General features: G+C 40.5%; 1 protein-coding gene across 7 annotated transcripts in view; it reads left to right on the forward strand.

Moving 5' to 3' along the window:
* The window catches only part of CHD7 (chromodomain helicase DNA binding protein 7), a 226,510-nt gene that overhangs the window by 168,554 nt on the left and 34,157 nt on the right, over nt 1-23,799 (forward strand). For all 7 annotated transcript variants that reach the window (XM_064267725.1, XM_064267724.1, XM_064267728.1 and 4 more), the window contains 11 exons: nt 1,950-2,033; nt 3,369-3,506; nt 3,603-3,724; nt 4,088-4,331; nt 5,531-5,707; nt 11,049-11,192; nt 12,373-12,628; nt 18,473-18,683; nt 19,204-19,399; nt 19,698-19,865; nt 20,096-20,275. In XM_064267725.1, the coding sequence (XP_064123795.1) occupies nt 1,950-2,033; nt 3,369-3,506; nt 3,603-3,724; nt 4,088-4,331; nt 5,531-5,707; nt 11,049-11,192; nt 12,373-12,628; nt 18,473-18,683; nt 19,204-19,399; nt 19,698-19,865; nt 20,096-20,275 (1,920 nt within the window). The remainder of the gene's footprint in view (nt 1-1,949; nt 2,034-3,368; nt 3,507-3,602; nt 3,725-4,087; nt 4,332-5,530; nt 5,708-11,048; nt 11,193-12,372; nt 12,629-18,472; nt 18,684-19,203; nt 19,400-19,697; nt 19,866-20,095; nt 20,276-23,799) is intronic.

Consider the following 23,799-nt stretch of genomic DNA (forward strand, 5'->3'; position numbering starts at 1 on the left):
GGCAAGTTGAAATCATCAGCGTCCTTTTAGAAAGAGACGGTGTATGTTCTGCCTTTTATGTGCATCAGTGGGAGGGAAAAGGAAAAAACTCAACGGTCATTTTTCCCCCATCCTTAAATCCTGGTCCTGTTTATTAAATTTTTTTTGGACTGTGTTTCCTCTAGTCACATGCACGTTAGAGAATCGTGCCTGACTCTGGCTATATAGCCTGTTTGAGTCTATCTGTATTTGTCACCTGTACCATGGTCAATGTACATTATCTTGCCAGTAACTTGGCAACTGGAAATCTTAAGTGCTATCCTGAATGGCAGTAGCTTAAACTTGGGTTGGAAAAGATGGTCCATGGGTTAGCAGAGCAGGAGAGCAATCCTTTTCCACATGTACACACACGCACGCACGCACCATCTGTTTGTTGTATCTGTAGACCGTCATTGCTTCAGGTACTGCATGGTTCCACTACTTTGGGGTTTGGGCTGCTTTTACATTCTTTATTTCACCTTAGGTTTCCTTGCAAGTCCACTGCAACTAAAACCTCTATTTGAAAAGATCATTTAGACTAGAAATTTTGTCATATGCATGATGGTATAGATTGCTCACTTAGAGGGTGGAAGTGTTTAGGAGAAGTTAAAGGTTTTAGTCCAGTACTGAATATGAAAGCTTATATTTAAGAATACATTGTCTTAAAGAGAGCTCTTGCTATCAACACAAAGAGTTTGTGGAAAATGTTAGTGTTTGTGCTGTATATGAGTAATACCTATGTATTATGTACCTAAATCTAGATAGACACTTTTGATAAGGACAATGCATTCATATGTTAACATTTTAAATTAACTGAACGTTTCAGTGAATTTTTTGCCTATGTGAAAGCTTAAGGCAGTTGAAACACATATTTATATTTCTGCTTTTTTTTCCTAATTCACAGTTAAAAGCCTCCAAACCGGGCATTTTAAATGGCACAGTAGCCCAGAGAACGTTTTTATCCTTGAGCAGACTGACTGAACAATTTATCCTTTCAATCTGCAGTTCAGGGGATAAGAATGATGTTTAAGTGACTTCTAATATGTTTTTACAAAGTATTTTAATAGTTATACTATTTATGAATTAATTAGTAGGAACATTTAATAACATATCCTTTGTTTTCTGACTAACATTTGGAAACTTATCTGATCCTGACTCCTTTAAAGTTTGATTCAGTCTACAACTTCCCCTTGAGCCTTATTCTATTCTTTTATATTAGGTAACTTTCCAAGCAAGCAGTATTGTTTGACTTTTATAAAGGTGGTTAATGTATTGGCTAAATGACCCAATTATTTAAACCTCATTTCTTTATTCTTAATACTTATACTCAAACATTCTGTGTTTGAATAAAATGCTTAAAGATTGACAACAAGACCATTATTCTAAACCAGATGTTAATAGGTTGATTGGCAAAGAAGACCAAACAGTATAACCTTTCACACGGAAATATGCAGTCCTCTGGTATCAGTGATTTTAGCTCCTGAATAACATTGTAGAAATTGATGCTGTAAAGCACCCGACAACTCCAGTGGTTATGAGACTCTGGTAGCTCTTGGTGTGCACAGCTCCGATGCCTTATTGCAAGCTGTAGTTTTGAGAATGCTAAATGCGTTGCATGCCATAAGCCTTTTGGATTGCTCATTAGTGAATTGTAATTTCACACTTCATTTAAAATATTCTTAAACATTCTCTCACAGTAAAAAGTTTCTCACAGTAATTAAAAGACCTAGTTAACAAAGTCTGAGAAGTCTGATTTCCTTATGGGGAATGATTTTGCTAAATGGTAGCATTTCAATTAATGTATTAGAATCTGCCAGACAGGAATTTTATATTGCTGTGACCCAAAATATTATTGCCTGGTGAAAAGTGAAATAGTGTTTACTCTCAGGAAATAAATAAGCATTTTACCCCCTCCGCCCCTTTTGGTGCAGATCGAGGATGAGCTTTTCAATCCAGATTACGTGGAGGTGGACCGGATAATGGACTTTGCACGCAGCACGGACGATCGGGGAGAGGTAACAGGACAGTGTTTGTATTAGGAGGCGGAGCCTCAGATAAAACATCTGTGTTGACGGAGAAAGACTGTAGAATTCTAGACCCAGCCCCAGTCAGAGCCTTGGGTTATGACACACTTGGTCTAAATTTAACTGAAATTTACTGACTTGCTGTTAGTTTTGACTTAATATGTTTTATGTTTAGTTTGAGAGCTTTTTTTTTTTTTAAATCTGTTTTCCATATGAAGCCAATACATTTTACACAATTTCAGAATACAATCAATAAAGAATCAATACGTTTTGGTATTAATCTATCATGTAGCACCGATTTCCCTTCTATGATGGAGAGTGCTCTTGTAACAGAATGGAGTTTAATATTATTTAGCACTGGGCGTCCTTCGTGAAGTGGATCAACTAAGGTTGATGTTGGTCCACAGAGGATAGTATGAAATATTTCTCTTGATGAGATCCCAGGCTTGGCATTCTCATGTTGCCTTGCCCTGTGAGGTTGTAAAGGATAAGCCTAGTGGCTTCCTGAGCATGGTGTCCTGGCAACCGTGTGCCCACCATGAGTTCTGTCATCCTGGCTTCTTCACATGAATTTAGTTTTATATAGGAAGTGTTTGGGTTTGGAAGTTTGTCTAACAACTCTAGTAAGTCTGTAAAGCACTCGCATTTTACTTCAGACCCCACATCAGGAAACCGTGATGTTACAGATACCAAATCTGTAACATGATGGTTAGTTACTCTTCTAGTTTTGCTTAGTTGTACTTCAAATTTTTTGCTTTGTAGCATTTTTATTTTTACAAAGCACAGCAAATGTTTTTAATATTACAACCGGAAGGTCAGGGTACCTTGGTGCTAAAATGCGGGTCAGCAAGCCAGAGTGTTCTCTAGAGGAGGACAAAGGAAGTCCCACTGATCCCAAGATAGTTTCCCTCTAGTCTTCTAGAGCTCAAATATGTTATTTCAGAGAGATCAATATAAAGAATATCTTTCTCTCAGCAGAAAAGGCAGAGATCCTAATACATTTAAGCTTATTTCTCCTTATTTCAGAAACTAGCTGCTTAAGGCTGAATCAGACATTGATATATGATCTGCATGTACAAGAATGAGGCTTGAATTCAGCTCTAATTGCTTATTAACTATTTCTTTATACTTTTTGGCTTTTCACCGTTTGTAGTTTTGATTGGACGTTATAACTAGGAACCTAGTGGTCAGAATTTTAGAACTTCTGCCACCTCCAACACTGCTGGAGTAGTGTGTATGGATAAATGAAGCAGAGAGGGGGCTTTTCCTGGGGATTCTCTTTTTTTTGGCACAATGACCTCCCTTCTGGTCTCTGCCCCGGCCCAGCCTGTGACACACTACCTGGTGAAGTGGTGCTCACTTCCTTATGAAGACAGCACGTGGGAGCTGAGGCAGGACCTAGACCCAGCCAAGGTCGAAGAGTTTGAAAAGCTCATGTCCAGGGAGCCGGAAACAGAGCGTGTGGTAAGAATTGGCCCATGGTAGAAGATTTAATTTGAAAATAGCATACCAGTGTGGTCGTTGAGAAACCACTAAGGGGATTTACTCTATTTGAAACAGGAGCGACCTCCTGCTGATGATTGGAAGAAATCAGAGAGTTCCAGGGAGTATAAAAACAATAACAAACTCAGGGAATACCAGTTGGAGGGAGTGAACTGGCTACTTTTCAATTGGTACAACATGTATGTGAAACATTTTTTTTCTTCACTTTTAAAAATGTCTGTAGCTCTTTTCCTCTGTAGGTATTTAAAATATTAGTTAATTTTTAAAAATTAAATAGTATTTTAACTCTAAAAAGTTTTAACAGTAAGCATTGGGAATATACTTAATATTTATTTAGCAAATATAATAATAGAGATTGATAGAATTATGTAGGAAGAATGTTTCTTAGAATTTTGTTTAGAAATGTATTTTATTGACTCTATGAGAACATGTGAAGCCATATAGGTATGCATTTGTGATTGTAATAGTTTACCTTTTGTTGAAAAGACAATGTCTTAATATCTGTACTCATTACACTTTCCTTATTTTATTTTCCCTCAAAGGCGAAACTGCATTTTAGCAGATGAAATGGGTTTGGGAAAAACTATCCAGTCCATTACATTTCTCTATGAGATATATTTGAAAGGAATCCATGGCCCTTTTTTAGTAATTGCCCCATTGTCCACAATCCCCAACTGGGAAAGGGAGTTTCGTACCTGGACAGAGTTGAACGTGGTTGTGTATCATGGGAGTCAAGCTAGTCGTCGGACCATTCAGTTGTATGAAATGTACTTCAAAGATCCACAGGTAAAAATGTCACAGATGTTATCATCTGTAGTTATTACGGGCCTTTTAAGGAGCTGGAAAGTAAAATGGTCTCAGCGGCTTGGGGGGAAGGTCAAGATTTTGCTAAATTGAGAAACTCGGGTGAGATTTCTTATCCAGTTTGTGTTTATATCACATTTGTGTTTATATCACATTTCTATATCTTGTCAATACAGCTCTTTATTTTTATAGCCTTGGTCATTCTGAGTGTAATTTTTACCTTAGATGACCACAGAAATCTATGTAACATGTTGATATGCTAATTGGTTTTATTTTATAAGCCAAAGAGAATGCTAAATTGAAAAGTGGTGTTATCGAGTGTGAATAGGAAGAATATCTTATTATAATGTATTATAAAGTTGCTAGAAGTGAAAAATATTAGGCATGTAAAAAGTCCTTGAAATATGTGACACACTGGATGAAATATATCCAAAGGGACAGATTTATACTTTGGCTTAATTATAGCAATTTTTATAATTTTATTCTATTTACCTATATGCAATTATTTATTCTGTGATATTGACAGTGAAGCATTAGAAATGACATGATAAAGAAGGAAGAATAGTATGTGCTAGAAATAGTTTTAAATCCTAGGTAGCCAGTGGAACTCCTGTAATTGGAAATGGGAGTTTTGCTTTGCATTTTTGTTTAAGTGTAACTGTAACACCTGACCTGCAATTAGATAAGTAAAGGTGAAAAAAATACTGAAATCTATTTTTGTATATACCATTAGCTTTGGGAATTATCATAAGTTCTGTCTTGATTGAATTTTTTTTTTTTTAGAGATTTTTAAAAAAGTTTTAGAAGTAAAAAAGTTTAAAAAAGTAAAAAGTTTTTTAAAAATTAGCTTTGTGCATAATCCCTTTGGCCTCTCACCTTTTGGAGCCTACAGCTGTGACCTGTGTGGGGCACCTCTTGGCACTTAGCTGCATGTGGTGTGTAAGGAAGTTGGATCGGAAATGTTGCTAACAATTTTCTGACTTCCTTAAGAAAGGCAAGGTTTTTGAGCTCTGTGTTATACCCTAACAGCTTAAAACTCCCCAAATAACTTGAAAACAGAATGTGTTACCTAAAATAGATTTCCAAAAGGATAAATACGTACGTTTATGCTAATATATTCACCCTCAAAGTTACTAATGTAGTCTTTGATGCATCATAATAATTCAGAGTTGTTCTTGTAGGGTCGAGTGATAAAGGGGTCCTATAAGTTCCATGCCATCATCACTACATTTGAGATGATTTTGACTGATTGTCCTGAGCTGCGGAATATTCCATGGCGCTGTGTGGTCATTGACGAAGCTCACAGGCTAAAGAATAGGAACTGCAAGCTGCTGGAGGGACTCAAGATGATGGACTTGGTCAGTGGTCATGTTGGTGATTCCAACGAACCTGAGTTATTACTGACTTGAGATTCTTGCTGCTGTGACCTTGATGCCTATGAAGGGTGTTTGCAAAGCTTATTAAATATTGTGATATATCCTCTTAGACTTCCAGTTACTCAAAAAGAGCTGCTGTCTTCCGGATTTTTACATTGTTTGCTGGTGTCTTTACTACAGTGGTATACAGAAAATATAGTCATAGTCTTATTTTTACTCAAGTGAGTTTCACATATTTTGTCGAATTTTCCCTTTGTTTATAAATACGGACATTTCAGAAGCTGGGGCCAAACTTCACCTCATTGGTGACCATCCAGTCATATTTCAGGGCTCATAGGTTTTGGCATAGTATGACCAGTGGAACTGGTAGGTGCAAGTTCTGAGAGGGTTTGGCAGGGTATCTGGGGTTGGTCCAGTTTGCACAGCCACTTAGAAGGTTGAGATATTTACAGGACTTTGGATTTGATCTGGAGTTTTAGACTGCATTGTCCCATCCTCTTCCAGGTTCCCAAGAGATGGTCAGGTGTTCCTGACTAGATGATTTCCTAGATTTTTTCAGTAAGGGCATCATGGGATGCCATATTGTGTAAGTAGCAGAGTGTGACTGATTTTCTGTCCCATGCTGTGTGTGTATGTGATGTCCTAGCAGAAACCGCTGTGTGCCCTCGGTCATCCCAGGCTTCCTTTTCACTCCATAGTTTATAAGGTGGCTTACGATAATTTGTTTTTCACTTTTAACATACAGTTTGGAAGCTGTTATTGTCATTTAGAGTGTCTTAGGTTTTTTGATGAGTTTCAAAAAAGTACAAAAAGATTTTTAAAAATTTCTTTAATGTGTACTCATAAATAAATTTGATCTCTTATTAATTAGGAGTTTAAGATGGGGAGGAATATACTATATTTCCATGGCTATAATTTTTTTTTTTAACTGAAGTCTGTGGAACTTTGGAAAAGAATACCTAAAAGCTTTCTGTTTTATAGCTGGTTCTTTGAAGCAGCTTCTTTTATTCTTAAATTAAGGGGATTGGATTAGCCAGCCATTCTTTTAAATAAAAACAAACAACCAAAATTTAGTTTTGTTTACAGGAAGAAATCTGACTGAATTTTCCTAGTTAGGATGGTATTTCCCATTTTTCTACCTAATGAGTTAGTATTAAAGCTATCTTAACTAGGACCTTTCTCAAAGCAGTTTATATTATTTGTTGACCAGTCCACAAAACAACTTAGAAACAGTATACAGTCTTGAAGTTATGGTTAAGCATATGGAAAAGGGAAAGTCTATGACTGTATTTGGTCTCTCCAGGTGACAGTTTAGCACTGCTTGGAAATAAACCTGTATCTGCAGGTAACTGCTGCTACTACCTACTACCTGTTGCTGCCAAGTTGATTCTAACTCAAAATGACCCTATAGGACAGAGTAAAGCTGCCCTATAGGGTTTCCAAGAAGCGACTGGTGGATTTGAACTGCTGACCTTTTGGTTAACAGTTGGAGGTCTTAACCACTGCGCCATCAGAGCTCTAGGTCAACACTGATGCTCATTAAATACCTAAATGCATCTTATGTGCTGGGCCCCCATCTCCCTACTGTTCCATGGAAAAGACTGTTATGTCACTGTTCCCTGAAAGCTGAAGTGGCTATCTGACTGAGTTTATCTAAGTTGTGTTCTATTATTAGTTCATATGAGTCAAGATAGTAATTCTTACTGCAAAATAGGCCTCCACTTGTGAGTACAAATTGATTTAACTCTACCAACATCAAACAATCTAATTGTCATTGAGAGGCTTCAAAGGATTTTCTATTATTTATCCTAAAACTTCTGGAGCCCTGGTGGCACAGGTGTTAAGCGCTCAGCTGCCAGCCAAAAGGTCAGCAGTTCAAATTCACCAGCTTCTCTGCAGGTGAAAGATGTGGCAGTCTGCTTCCATAAAGATTACAGCCTTGGAAACCTTATGGGGCAGTTCTGCTCTGTCCTGCTAGGTCGCTTTGAGTTGGAATCGACTCAAAAGCAGTGGATTTGTTTGTTTGTTTGTTTTAATACTAAAACTTCATTAATGGATTAAAATCTATTATCCAGATAAACTTGCTGTTACAAATCACAGCGTGCCCTAACCTTTTTCACAGAGTGGCACATTTAGAAAATAATAAATATTTGTATGTCACACTTGGGTAATAGGAGAGGGCTGCCAACTGCCCCTGGGTGGTACAAACAGTTAATGTGCTTGGCTGCTAACCAAAAGGTTGGAAGTTCAAGTCCATCCAGAGATACCTCAGAGAAAAGGCCGATGATCTACTTCTGAGAAATCAGCCATTGAAAATCCTGTGGAGCACGGGTCTACTTCCATACACATGGGGTCCCCGTGAGTCAGAATTGACAGCAACTGCTTTTTCTGGTTGCCAACTACCAGAGGTGCCCAGCTGGGGGACCCTGACTGCCCCAGCCCTGCTGGCTGTCCCCAGGACTTGGCTCACCATCTGGGGAGGCCAATTAGCAAATGAATGAAATATTTGCTTTTCTGATGATTAAGAATCTTTATCTCATAAGAGATGTTTTCAGAATGAAAGACATCATTGTTCAGAATTAGAACATAATTGCATTTGACATCCAGTTCTGAACAGCTTATTGCCTGCTCTCTAAGTCTTTACTTACAATAGACGTTACTTGTCATTTTTTATTCTTCTTTCCTAGACTGAGTTACAGCCAAAATAGTGAGTAGTGGCTCTATCAAACTACACAGCAGGTTATAGCAGATTGTTCTCAACGAAATGAGACTGAGTTAGGATGAAAATGCATTCTCAGAGAAGGAAGACCAATGAGTGCCTCAACTCTCCCATCACAAAGAAAGCCCTTGTTGAGGGACGCCTACAGGCCCTCACGGTCCACCACAGGAGCTCTGGAAAAGCAGACTGTCTCCTTGCCCCTCCTTATCAAGGAGGGGCTGCTGTGGAGCGGCCGGGGTTGTCCACTGAGTCTCTTAGCTCATCTTTCATTGTCAGGAGGCCCCGCCCAAATTAAGGAGTCTGCTGAAATGAAATTTGCTGAAATGAAATTAAAGGGACATCACTCCAGTCAGGGCTAAAAAGAAAGGTGGTGTTTTCAAGCCAAAGGTATATCTGTCACCACAGTTGAGCTTGGAGCTGAAAAGCTCTGTAGCCTAAGTCCCTTCAGTGATGTTTTTGGGGCACTGTGTATTAACATATATTACTTGCTCTTTACCCATTTTGAACTTGGCTTTATTCAGCTACTTATATGCAACTATTTAAAAGGGTCGTGTGTGCAGTCATTAAGTAAACTGAGTATTAAACAGCCATTGAGAGGTAGCAGGCCAATAAATGGAGCTCCTTTCCTTTTCCCAAATAAGCTTATTTTGAAATTAATGAAAAGTCGAAAGGCTGTTTCTGAAGTATTTGGTTAGGGGTTCAGGATTTAAATGTAACACAGTAACGAAGGGTATAAAATACAGGGAGATAAGTATTAGCATCACTACAGCTCTTTCACTGAAATCACTCTTCCTACATGTGTTATGATATAAAAAATAAAAAGTCTTGGATAAAATTACCCAGGACTTGAGTATGCCAGTTTTTGTGGCTCACGTTATCCACAAGGTTGGTTGTATGATTAGGAAATCTTGAATTGATTCACAAACTCCTTACTCTTTGTGAATTTAATGGATCTGAAGGTGAAGGCATCTTCCCGAATTAGAGACATCTTTATTCAGAGGGGAGAAATGGAGGAATAAGAGCACATTGAACTGTTTTACCTTACTTTCAGATAGCTTCCTTGACAAATAAAACATGGCGGAAACTAAGAAAATCTACCTGTCCTTGGTTACGTCATCCCTCTGGTATTTACTGAGCATATACTCTCTGCTTGGCAACAAAGTCTTGTCAGATCCCAAGTTAAAGATAGTCAGAATATTACTTTTGAACCTACTTAAGTGTAATCACTTTCTAAGGTAGTTTTATTAGCTGTAGCTGTCAACTGTACTGTATATCTAATAGTCAAATAAAGTAGAACATAGTAAGACTCTTACTGTTCATAAACTTACTATTATTAAAACTAACCATCGCCAAACAGCTCCTCTGTGTTGGATATATAGAAATAGAAGTACAAGGGAACAACTGTATGAGGAAAGCTGGAGAAGAGTTTGTAAACAGGAAGAATTTAAAGAAATACTAATTTGGTTGAAAGAGAGAAAGTTAAAAATAGCATCTGATTATTTAAAAAAAAAGTGATTATGGTATTTAAAACCAAGCTGACCTCTTTGCTTGTTTGAAATGTTTGCAGAACAAAATAGTTTTTCATATGGTGTTACATGTAGAAGAATGTCTTTTGTCTCTAAAGTGAGTCATGCAGGAAGCAGATGGAGAGTTGAGAGCACTGTTGATTTAGAGAACAGAAAGAAGCATATAAGCTTTATCTGAGTCAAGGGACTTCAGGAAAAAACTTAGCTGTGGTAGGGAAAAAGCATTGAGACTTAGAGGATTTAGGAAGCCCCAGTACTAAAATATTGGCCTAATAACCCTGGAAGAAACAAAATGGCAGGACACATTTAAGGAGTTGTAGAGTTCTAGAGGGGACATTGGCTTCAGCGGTAGAATTCTTGCCTTCTATGTGGAAGACTCAGGTTCGATTCCTGGCCAGTGCCCCTCATGCCAGTGCCTCCACTACCCCTCTTATCAGTGGAGGCTTGTGCACTGCTATGATGCTGAACAGGTTTCAGTGCATCTTAGCTTCCAGACTAAGATGTGCTGGGAAGAAAGACCTGGCAGTCTACTTCCAAAATCAGCCAATGAAAACCTTACAGATCACAATGGTCTGATTTGTAACCAATCATGGCGATGGCACAGGACTGGGCAGCATTTTATTCTTTTGTGCATGGGGTTGCCGTGAGTTGGGGGCCAACTCAATAACAGCTAACAACAACAGAGCTCTAGAGAGAACCCTCCACGTATTTATTTATGTCAAGTAGGAGCCTGGTTTTCCTTGCATCTCCACCTTAGTGCCCAATTCTTACGCCTTTCATAGGGTGGATGCTAAATTGACATTGGTGAGTCACCCATTACCTGTTGCCATTGAGTCGATTCCGACTCATAGCGATCCTGTAGGACAGAGTAGAACTGCCTCATAAGAGTTTCCAAGGAGCGCCTTGCAGATTAGAACTGCTGACCTTTTGGCTGGCAGTCATAGCACTTAACCACTACGCCACCGGGGTTTCCAGCATTGCTGAATAGAAGTAGAAAAATGGGTATCTGGAGAGAGGCTTTGGCTTCCAGACAGTTTCTGTGCCGATTTGGTCAGTTTCATTCCTTGCGTTACTACAGGAACACAAAGTGCTGCTGACCGGGACCCCGCTGCAGAACACAGTGGAAGAGCTTTTCAGCTTGCTTCATTTCTTGGAACCAAGTCGCTTCCCTTCAGAAACCACCTTTATGCAAGAGTTTGGTGATCTGAAAACTGAAGAGCAGGTACGTATCACATCCGCCATGTTTTTACTAATGTAACTGAAGATTAACCCATGGAATGGCAAAGCATTAATATTTAACTGTTTTAAAATGTGAGTTATATGTACAGTCTCTCCCACCTCTTAAACAGGGTGCATGAAATTTTCAATGTCCTTTTCTTAGACATTGCACGTCATCGTCACGAAGGCTTTTGGCTTGTCTAATGAAGGGCTATCGAGATGGGTAAAGAGAATATATAGCCTTTTGCTTAATTTTCAGAGACACTGTGCCCTTCAGATTGGTGGTTTGATCGTGTTCACTTTCGGGAATAGTCTCAGAGGCCACTGACGTTTGTAAAACTCTTTGCCTCCCAGAGTTTTGAGGCTCTAGGCTCACTTCTGGACCATGTCCACTTGGCCGTGTGGTTCACAGTGAGCCCACATATTTTCCTTTTAAAAACATGAGTCCTAACTACCACACAGGATTGCTATGAGAAGTAAGAGGTACTGGATGAAAAGTGGTTGGTCATATACTGTAAGAGTTACGTGGGTATTAGTTATATTTTATGTGCTGCATTTGAAATAAATATGGAGCTATATCTGAAATCCTGGTCTTCACGTGCCCTGCTCTCCAACTTACTGTTTAAAACCTCTTACCTTAGTTCAACGTTAAGTCTCTTTTGTTTTGCTTTGATTTTCTACGATAAAAACTACATGGTGGGCAGATAGCCAATCAACAGAAAGAGAACTCAGGCGAGGTGTCTCTGCTTGCTCTTCAGCGAGGGGACTAGGCACCCCCCAGCTCATTCTCTTCTGTTCTATTAGCTCTGTCTAGAAGGGAAGAGAGCTAAAGCATAGCGCTCCTGTGATGTTATCTCTTTCCTCTTCCTCATCATCTCTGTGGCTTAAGACAAACAAGGGAAAGCTGAATGTATTATTGGGTTATTTCTGCTGTGTACATTACCAGCCTCCTGGCTGTTCAGGAATCAAACCCTGTATAGGTGAAGAAGTCGATTTGAAATCTTCACGTGCTTCTGTTTTGAAAGCTGAAAGATTCGTACCTTCATACCCTTCACTCTTACTGGACTTTGAAAAATTAAAATGAGGGGTAAATACATAAGATAATCCTTATTTTCCATGTTAGGATATGTTTTTAACGTGCAAGTAAATTGTGATACCAGTATTTACTTAAGGTCCTTTTTTAGGTGCAAAAACTTCAGGCTATTCTAAAGCCAATGATGTTGAGACGTCTCAAGGAAGATGTAGAAAAGAACTTGGCCCCCAAAGAAGAGACTATTATTGAAGTTGAGCTAACAAACATTCAGAAGAAATATTACCGAGCCATCCTTGAGAAGAATTTTACATTTCTTTCCAAAGGTGGTGGTCAAGCTAACGTACCCAACCTTTTAAACACTATGATGGAATTACGAAAGTGCTGCAATCACCCCTACCTTATTAATGGTAAGCCTGCCCCCTTCTCACACTGTTTAAGCAACTGTCAAAGCACCAGAAAGCCTTTCTCCCTGTGGTTTGTAGTCGTTGCTGGTATCACTGACCTCCTAGTCTTGATGATGCCTCCTTCTGTGGTTGCCACAAGCTAACAGCCGTTGTCCCAGTCAACCCATGTACCTAGATCTCACCCTGCCTTTCTCCTACCTCCTTAAGTCCCACCCCCTTGCAGGGAGGCTTTAATACGCCAGGGCTATAAATTATCAGAAGCGCCAACAGCTAAAGAGAAATCAGCCCTGGGTTGAGGCTTTTGTATGTGTGTGCACGTGTGCCATGTGTGTGCACACATGAATGTGTGTTTGGGTGTGTGTGTATGTGTAAACCAGAGGAGTTAAAGAGGAACTTTGGTGTGGGAAGGAACTTTGGTGTGAGAAGGCAGCTGTCTCAAGCCTTTGAGAGGAGAAAATGTCCGAGATTTCTCTCAGCCGTAGCTAGGTTCCTTTAATACCTGTTCCTTGAGAATGAGAGATTATCCTAAAGCTTTGATGATTTGTCCCTCTTCCTGATGATTAATTTGTAGTCTTCCTGTTTTCTTAAGTAAATTCATAGTGTTATATAACCGATATGGGCGATAATCTCTTGTATATTTCCCCAAAAATATTTCCACAAACCTCTAAGGGAATAAATTGTTGTTAGTTGCTTTCGATTCAGCTCCGGTATTTCATAACTATCATGTGTACAATACTGTCGAGAATTCAAAGATAAGTAAGAAGGGAGCGTCCCCTCAGCAAGCATACCGTCAGTTGAAGGACTTGAGATTAGGCAGGGCTTTAAAAAGTCTGTTGGTGGTTACCAAGAGTAGGAGGGAGGGGGAAAAGAGGGAGTCAAAGCTTAGGGGGCATTGAGCTTCTTTTAAGGGTGATGGAAAAATTTGGGAATTATCTTGGTGATGGTTGTACATAATGAATGTAATTTCACTGAATTGTACATATAAAAATATTGAAATGGCAAAATTTTTGTTATATGATTGTTGTTGTATGCCGTTGAGTTGATTCCCGACTCACAGTGACCCTGTAGGACAAAGTAGAACTGTCCCATAGGGTTTCCTAGGCTGTAATCTTTACAGGCCTTTTCTCCACCGAAGCCGCTGGTGGGTTTGAACCTCCAACCTTTAGGTTGGCAGCTGAGTGCTTAACCACTGTGCCTCCAGGGCTTCTTTGTTATATGTATACTCAACACAATTAAAAAAAAAAAAATGTTGGTGTTTGAGATGAGCCTACAGAGGCAGGAAGGATTTTGCCAGGCAGGTTAGAAAAGAACCAGCATTTAGGCTGAAGTAATAACACAGCAGAGAGAGGGAGGCAGGAAGGCAAAGAGGAACTTGTACAAGTATAAGGTGCCTGTGAAAGATAGTAGGAAAAGGAACCTCAGACGTGCTGGGCCCTACTGTGGAAGGCCTTCAGTGCTAGGTAGGAACTGTGACTTTCATCTGTAGGCGGCAGAGAACCTTTGCTAGTTTCTGTGCGAGAAATGATCAGATACCCGATTCAGGATGAGTAATCTGGCGGCATTGTGTAGAAAGGATGGCAGTAGGGAAAGACAGGCAAGCAGAAACTACTTGGGAGGCTGCAGGTATAATCCAGACAAGAGTTAATATGGATTACATAGAGAGGTGGCCTACAACGTGGGGATATTTGTGCAGTTATAATTGGCCACTTGCATGCAGCTGAAGAGTTCTTTCTCTTTCCTGCTTTCAGACCCAACACATCTGTCAGCCACCCCCCCACCGCCCCAATCCAGAAGTCCCAGTTACTGGAGGACAGGGTGGCTGCATCTGAAAGGTGGTCTCAGGCGCAGAACCTGACAATGTTGCAGGGGTGGGACATCAGTAAATATCTTTTTAAAGCTTTGTGGTTTTAGCTTTGTCTTCTCCAAGAAAGTATCTTGTATGATAAATACATGCTTAATTCTATAAAACTGCTAATAACAATATTCATAACCCTTTCTAAGATCATTGTGGAGAGTATCTTTCCAGGGTTAGGACTTAGGGGCCTAGACAGGATGAGAGAAGCACGTGTGTGTTCGCACGCACACACGCACACACACACACATTTAATGTCTGGTAAAAATAAATAATAGTGGTCTCCAAAGGAAAAAAAAGAAAGGGGACGTTCACCAAAGGCTTGAGTGCTGCCAGCAGGATGCGTGTGGGAGGGTAGGAGGCCGTGATTGTGGGCGTCCCAGTTTCATCAAGCTCACCTTGTTTGGTTGCATGTTAATTACACACACTGAGCATTGCAGCGTTTTTCCCCAAAACGCTGCTGGTAGATCTTTTTTTTGGCCGATTGCTCTCCAGGGTCAGCCTGTAGCTCACTTGTTCTCTAGGAGCCTTATGGGACTCCCTGAGGCTTGGCGTCTGTGGCGGTTGTTCTAATTTGTCACACCTTGCAGTCAGCTTTTCTGTCCTTAAAACAGGGTATGGAGTAGCTGCTAAGCAGGTGTCCTTAAAATATGCCTTTATGTTGGGAAATTGTAGTAAAAACAAAACAAAAAAACAGGCACACGCATGCACATGCACGCACACACGTCAGCACGTGACTGCCTGGGTGACTTCCATAGGGTGGGTTCCAGGGCCCATGTGGCCAAGGTCATAAGGTGGAATAATGCAATGCCAGCTCAACGTGTGTTATTGAGCGGCGACAAGGGAAGCCTTTACTTTCGGAGGTTAAAATATGTACTGGTGTGAGAGAATAAAGTGGCCCTGATCAAAAGAAAATTCAGCAAAGCACAACTTTGCTGTAACTATGAAAAAAAGAAGCGACTAATATGTATAAGCTAAGAATGGTAACATAAGCACAGCAGAAGAAAAAAAAATCTGGAAGTAATGGTAGAACACAAACTGTGTATAAATCGGGGATTTTTTAACGGGCGTTAGTATTTCTAGTAACATGCTTGGAGCAGTGTCTGGCACAGCGTGTGTACTCAGTAAGTATTAGAAGTTGTGTTTCTTGCTAAAAATTAAGCAGGTGACTGGGTAATATAAATGGAGTTACTGCTATTGGCCCAAACTTTGTTAGAATGAATTATCTGATTTTAGGTTCCCCGTAAGAAAGATGGTGAAAACTTGGTAAATACCCCCGATGATTAGGGACTAAGTGTGGTCGTCATTAGTGTTGGCGGTGGGGAGAATATAGGGAATAGTAGGCAAAAAGAAAACAAGAATGAGGGAATCAGTTTCCAAGAGGAAATGGTAACTTGTTTTTTTCTGATAATCTTTAAGAACAAAATATTTTCTTGTTCGTGGCTACTATAGCTGGGTACCAACTGAGCCACTGTCCTTAAAGTGACAGGCTGGTGCACTGAAAAGATTTCCAAGCTCTAAGTGACTGCACACTTATTTTAAGTTGTGTTTGGTACACACACACACACACACACTTTTTAATGTAGTACAAGCAATACTTTAATTCAGGATAGAGCCCGAAAAGCATTTGGGCTTATTATAACACATTTCCAGTTAATTCTCTGACTGATATTTACAAATCTAACATCAAGATAAATCTTTAATTGGTAAACTTGAAATTTTGGCTGTAAAATCAGAAAGTAGAAATTACCTTCTTCCCCAGCTCCCCCTACCAACCATCCTTCAGTCTGACCACAATAAATACAGTGCTAAGTGAATCCTATAGGAAATATGTTTGCTGATAATATTTTTAAATGAAGTATTACTAGTGTAAACCGTCACTTTAAGAACCTAAATGTGTATCACCTGAATCAATCCAGCGGCAGCATCCTTTGTCAGTTAAAGAATATGCTTTTATCTTTTTTACTGTTCTTTAGAAGATGAGAAATTATTGGTAGTATTGAAAAGGCAGGAAAGTTATTTTTCTCGTCCCTGGAAAAATGTAATTAATTTATTAAAAGTAAATTTAAATTTATCTAATTTGGCTGAATTGTTTATTTTCTCAAAAACATGTCTGATTTTATATTGCTAAAATGATTATTTCATTTTTTTTAAATACCCATTGACTACCAGCTTATTGTTTTAAACTACAAAAATTTTGTTATTTTTAATTGTGGAGTATAATCTTAATATGGATAAATATCCAAATATCACAAAAGTAAAATCTGTCTATCACTGAATTGCAAAGAGCTTATATTGTGCAACAAGAACAAACATTCAAAAACTACCTAATGGAATATATTGATTTAAATCTTTATCCCTTAATAACCTTCTTAAATCTAGAACCTGAATTTCTAAATTTCATGTTCTGAAAAAATAAAGCACTTTATTAAGAACATTCTTGCTAGTGCTCTTAGTAGGATTTTATTCTTTACCTTTTCCTATAAAACCTTTTGTTTTTATTAATTTAGTTTTCACTTAAATGAAAATTTGAAATATTCTCCTTTTATTAATGTGGAGAAGGGAGTGAGGGGATAGCAGTCCCCACCTAGGTGCCGTTCTCTGCCACCCCTTCCTGAGAAGTACCAGTATGCCTTGTGGATGGTGATGATGCTAAGTGACTTTAATCTGTTCTCAGTGAGATCCTTTGTTGGTTAGTAATTAAGCTGTATTTCTGCTTATGACTGTGTCATAAGTTAATTTTCGCAGGCGACCTTAAAATGAAAAGCCAATTGTGCTTTGGTTACCTGTTCTGCGTCCTGCTGGAGCTCTGTCTGTGTGGCTGTGGTGGCCTGTCTAACCTACCCCTCACCTTGGAAACCTTTTTGTGGTTTAGGTGTCCACATTGTGTGTATAGGTAGTTCACAAGGTTAAAGCCAGTGCTAGGAAAAATAAAGGTTCTGGCACAGTTTGAGGCTGGGAAGGGATCCCAGTAGATGGCTTTGTTTGTGTTTTTTAAAGAATAGTGACTGCATCCCCCAGCCTGAGGGAGAGGAGCTGAGATTAGCAGCTCTGTGCCGATTACCCCGAGTGGGAAAGGGCAGCCCAATGCCACCTAATTCTAGTTAAGCCACCTCAGCAGTTGAAGGAAGCTTAGCCTGCTGCTTCCTGAATTAGTGTAGGTCCTGGGTCAGGGCGGAAGTGGTCAGGGCTTTTCTCCCAGGAAGATGTCATTCACTCAAGGCTTTTCTCTGATGTACTAAGTCCCTGAATACGCGGAAGTACACATGGGCTGTGAGAAAAAGGATTGCTTGTGGAAGTCTTCTGTGAAACACGAAACACTTAGAGGTTTTTTTTAAAGCTTTGGGTAATTCGAGATAGCATTTTTGTATCTGAGGAAACTATCAGATGGAAGTAAATGTGGAGGCAGATTAGAGATGACAATAGAAGATGTGTGCCTAGGTCCCCACAAAAATCCCTAAAAAGTATTCTGAAAGATGAATCGTCCTTTGTTTTAGTCCTTTTGCCGTATTAATATGCAATTACGTACCCAAATGCGTGCCCTTACAGCCTCATGGTCAGAATTCTGTTCATTTATTTCTTAGTTTCAGAACAGATTTTGGTTGTTTGTGTTTATATTCAGTGAGCAAACAGCTCTTCATTTAACAATTTAGGTTCCAAATGTTCTCTAGGTATCTGGCCCTTGGCTTGTTTCTGCCACTTCTGGCTTGACAGTCTGTTGTTGAAATTCACTTTCTACAGATAGCAAACATTTGTTTGTTAGAAAATGTGGTTTTCCCCCAACTGCCTAAATGTGCTGTGCTTAAAACTTTGGCCCCCTTTTACTTTTACAGTTTTGCAGAGACTGAACTTTCAGAAAGTGGACGGGTCCTTATTCTTAACTTGAGCCTGGTGTTCAGGTTCTTCTGGCGTGTGGTGGGGGTGAAAGCAGACTCCTTGTTTTTGGTAATAAAAACCTTTTACAGTGTTCACATTGTGCTGTCCCATCTCTGCAGGTGCTGAAGAGAAAATTTTGGAAGAGTTTAAAGAAACACACAGTGCCGAGTCTCCAGATTTTCAGCTCCAGGCAATGATCCAGGCTGCTGGCAAGCTCGTGCTGATTGACAAGCTGCTGCCAAAACTGAAGGCTGGCGGCCACAGGGTGCTTATCTTTTCCCAGATGGTGCGCTGCCTGGACATACTGGAAGACTACCTCATTCAGAGACGGTGAGCGCACCATGTCATACGATAAAGAGGAAACGAAAAATGGACTTTCACGGGCTCCACGTAGTTCACCTCAAAGTGACATTTATGACGAGGGGGGTGGCATGGGGAAAACGCGTCATCTTTTTGCAAAACCGTAGATGGACGTGGCAGTGGTTTTTTTGTGGTGGTTGCAGGAGGACACGGAAGACTTTTGTGGGCTCTCCTTTTCCCTTTGCTCTCGTTTCACTCAGGGAGAAGAGCTGTTCCCTAAACTGGAAATTGTTTATTGTTTTACTGTGGAAGGTGCCAGCTATTTTTAGAGTTTAGATGTTTTTCACTGGAGAGGAAGGTAAAATAAAATTTGACCTTTGGGCATTCAGCCGACTGTGAAAAACGACAACAAACCCTATTTACTCTAAAATTATTTCTCCTGAGTAGTAGCATTCTGTTAGTATATAGTCCAGATGGTAATACTTCCTTAAAAATTAAAAGGGAACATAGCTGTCCGCTGGACCTCCTCGTTAACACTGATATTTTCTAGGTACCCGTACGAAAGAATCGATGGCCGAGTCAGAGGCAACCTGCGCCAAGCAGCTATTGACAGATTCTCTAAGCCTGATTCCGATAGGTTTGTTTTCCTCCTGTGTACAAGGGCAGGAGGGTTAGGCATTAATCTTACCGCTGCTGATACCTGCATCATCTTTGATTCAGACTGGAATCCCCAAAATGACCTCCAGGTAAACATGCAGGGAAATCTTGCTGATGCTTTTTTTTTTTTTTTTTAAGTCATTCTGCTATGATGGAGACTCCCTAGCCAAACCGATAAATTAAAGTTGCGCCATTGCTCAGGCAGTGCCCCACGATTCGTAGCAAATGAACCAACTGGTGGTCAATTTATTAATAATGTAAAATATTATTTCTTAGTATGTTAACACTCCCCTAAGCTGCACTGCTATTTTTTGGAACATACACTTGTCTAACTGGCAGTTGAGTCTTTTCTTTCTTTGATGGCCATTGATTTCATTTTCCTTCCAGGCTCAGGCTAGATGTCATCGGATAGGACAGAGCAAATCTGTGAAAATCTACAGGCTGATTACCAGAAATTCTTATGAAAGAGAAATGTTCGACAAGGCTAGTTTGAAGCTTGGGCTGGATAAAGCTGTGCTACAGTCTATGAGCGGAAGAGAAAACGCTACTAATGGGGTAAAACAACTCCCCCCCAAACCATTCATTTCTCCTGACTCCTTACTTTATTTAGGTAATATTAAGAAATTACCCAGCATCCCGTTATCTTTGACCTCAGTACTGTAAGCATATTTCACCACATTTTTGTATGTTGTACCTTAGGTTCACTCACTTTGAGACATGCGAAGCACTGGTTCAGCCTACAAACAAGTAAATTCTAAACGATGGAAAATATTTCCCTAAAACAGGTACAGCAGCTTTCCAAGAAAGAAATAGAGGATCTTCTTCGAAAAGGGGCCTATGGTGCGCTCATGGATGAGGAGGATGAAGGGTCTAAATTCTGCGAGGAAGATATCGATCAGATTCTCCTACGGCGAACCCACACCATCACCATTGAGTCAGAAGGGAAAGGGTCCACGTTCGCTAAGGTGCGAGTCGATCCGAAGGGCTAGCTTTTACATTAGGAGCAGAGTAGAGTTTACGTCAAAGCACCTCGGAAAGTGCTCACAGGCTGCAAATGTAGCATTGGCGTTACGTTGGGAATAATGAATCAGTGAACTGTTAGCTCCCTGGGGTGTGCGTGCCCCTCAGCCTACAGTCCTGGGCTTCCAGCCTCCTGAGGCTGACCCTCCACCTGCACGCTTGGCCCCATGCCCTCTCACTGCCTCTGAGATCACTTCTTCCAAGTCCTGCTCCATCATCATCATCATCCTCTTTTCCTCCCAAGATCCTGATTCCTGAAACAGCCTATAAGAACCATCAGGTCACTTCAGCCTTTAAAAACCCTCTCATCTGTTTTTCCCTCTAGCTACAACCCCGTAACTCTTCTTTTCGCGGCTAAAGTCCACACATGCCTAATCGACACCAGCTGTCGCCACCGCTTCCTGTTCTGCTTATTTTTCAACCTCAGGCTCCTGCCCCTCCCCCACCTCTCAGTCAGAACTGCTTTGGCAAAGGTCACCACCAACCCCCGTGATCCACCTGAGAGCCTGTCAGGGGCTTTATGTGCTCATCGCTCCACACACCCACGTACCATAAAATTCACCTGTTTTAAGTGTATAGCTCCATGGTTTTTAGCATGTTCTACAGAGTTCTTCAACTAACACCACGGTCTAAGTTTAGACTATTTCCATGCCCCAGGAAGACCCCTCATGTCCATTAGCAATCCCCACCCACTCTCCTACCTCATCCCCCAGCCCTGTTGTTGTTGGGTGCAGTTGAGTCGATTCCAACTCATAGTTACCCCCTGTGACAGAGTAGAACTGCCCCATATGGTTCCTAGGCTCTAATCTGTATGGGAGCAGATTGCCAGGTCTTTTCTCCCACAGAACGGCTAGTGGGTTTGAACAGCCGACCTTTCTGTTAGCAGCTGAGTGCCTAGCCATTGTGCCACCGGGGCTTCTTTCCCCCAGCCCTAGGTAAACCCCTAATCTACTTTTTGTCTGTATAGATGTGCTTATTCTGGACATTTCATATCAATGGAATCATACAATATGTGATCTTTTGTTTGACTTTGTTCACTTAGGGTAATTTTTTGAGATTCATCCAAGTTGTAGCATGTATCCAGAATTCATTCCTTTTTATGGCAGAATAATATTCCGTTGTGCGTGTACACCACATTTACCAGTTGGTAATGGACATTTGTGTTGTTTCTACTTTTTGATTATTATGGATAGTGCTGCCGTGAACATTTGCGTATGAGTTTTGTGTGGACATGTATTCCCTTTTCTATGATTATATACCTAGGAGTGGAATTGTTGGGTCCTGTGGTCACTCCTGTTTAACCTTTTGAGGAACTACCAGACCGTTTCCAATGGCTGCATCATTTTCCATTTCCAGAAATGGTAAATGAGGGTTTTTTCTCCATTTCCTCACCAACGCTGCCTTACTGGTTATAGCCATCCTAGTGTGTGTGAGGTTGTATTCCATTCTGGTTTTGATTTGCATTTCTCTGATAATAATAGCATCCTTTCATGTGCCCTTTTGGCCATTGTATATGATTTTGGAGAAATGTCTATTTAAATCCTTTGTTCCTTTTATTTATTTATTTATTTATTTTTTGAGTTATAGGAGTTGTTTGTATATTCTGGATATTAAAGCCCTTAGCAGGTGATGTGATTTCCAGTTATTTTCTCCTAGTCTTTTATTAATGGTGTTTAGTTTTGATGAAGCTCAATTTATCTGCTTTTTCTTTTATCACTTATGATTTTGGTGTCTCATCTAGGAAGTCATAGCCTTAACAGAAGGTCATAAAGATTTACTCCTGTGTTTTCTTCTAAGAGTCTTATAGTTAGTTTTTGCTCTAACATTTAGATCTATGAGCCATTTTGAATTCATTTTTGTGTATGGTGTGTGGTAGGGATCCACCTTCCTCCTTTTGCATGAGGACACCCAGCTGTCCTAGCACTCCATGCTTGGCAGGCCCTTCTCCTCTGGGCTCTGTGACCTAACATCTTTTCCCTCACTTCTTCCCAACCTCTCTTCACTCTTTCCCCAGTCCTCTCAGGCACTTCAAATTCAGTATGTGCAAAAGCAAACTCATCATTTCTGCCCCCCGCACTCCTCACACACCTGTTTGTTTGCCCAGGTAACACCACCCTGGTGGCAGAGTTGGATGCTGAGGCTTTCCTTGGATTCTTCCTCCTCTTTCATGCTTCTCGTCCACCCAGATTCTAATTCCCATAAATTTTACCTTTTAAAAAATGTCTTTCTAGACTGTCTCCTTTTCCCCATTTCTGGTATCACTGTTTTTGGTCTTTGTCATTTTTTTTTTTTTTTTTTTAATTGTTTAAAAACTTTTATTGTGCTTTAAGTGAAAGTTTACAAATCAAGTCAGCCTCTCATACAAAAATTTATATACACCTTGCTATATCCTCCTAGTTGCTCTCCCCCAATGAGACAGCACACTCCGTCTTTCCCCCCCATATTCCCCATGTCCATTCAGCCAGTTTCTGTCCACCTCTGCCTTCTTATCTCCCTTCCAGACAGGAGCTGCCTGCATAGTCTCATGTGTCTACTTGAGCCAAGAAGCTCACTCCTCACCAGTATCATTTTCTGTCTTATAGTCTAGTCCAATCCCTGTCTGAAGAGTTGACTTTGGGAATGGTTCCAGTCTTGGGCTAACAGAAGTCTGGGGACCATGACCTCCAGGGTATTTCTAGTCTCAGTCAGACCATTAAGTCTGGTCTTTTTCTGAGAATTTGAGGTCTGCACCCCACTGTTCCCCTGCTCCATCAGGGATTCCCTGTTGTGTTCCCTGTCAGGGCAGTCATCTGTTATAGCCAGGCACCATCTAGTTCTTCTGGTCTCAGGCTGATGGTATCTCTGATTTATGTGGCCCTTTCTTTGGTATTCTTCATTCTCCTTTGCTCTAGGTGGGTTGAGACCAATACAGATGGATGGCCGCTTGCTAGTGTTTAAGACCCCAGATGCCAAAGTGGCATGCAGAACATTTTCTTAATAAACTTTGTTATGCCAGCTGACCTAGATGTCCCCTGATGTCTTTGTCATTTCTTATCTAAACTATTGTAGTGGCCTGTTCTACCTTCCATGCTCCCAGATCGACACTCTAGCATGAGCTTTCCTAACATATGACTCGATACAATCATGTACATCTTGAGATTATTCCTTCAAATAGGTCACTGCTACCTCCAAATAGAGTTCAGACCTTGCTGATGGGACATGCCAGGCCCTTCTTCTGATCTGGCTTTTGCCTGACTGACCAGCTTGAGTTTCGGCCATTCTCCCATGTGCCCTTAGCCCTGCCCACATGAAACATCAGCCTTTCTTCTCTTTGTCTTTGCACATGGTCTTCCCTCTGCTGTGAACATGTCCATGTGTTTTCCTGTTCTGGGAGCTTTTTGAAATCTAGTCCAGACATTCTCTTTCAGAGCCTTCTCTTCTCTCTTTCCAGTAATGCCTTCCCTCTAACACCCAACCCGTCCATCTAAGC

Source organism: Loxodonta africana, chromosome 14, assembly GCF_030014295.1.
Source record: "Loxodonta africana isolate mLoxAfr1 chromosome 14, mLoxAfr1.hap2, whole genome shotgun sequence".
Taxonomy (NCBI): Eukaryota; Metazoa; Chordata; class Mammalia; order Proboscidea; family Elephantidae; genus Loxodonta; species Loxodonta africana.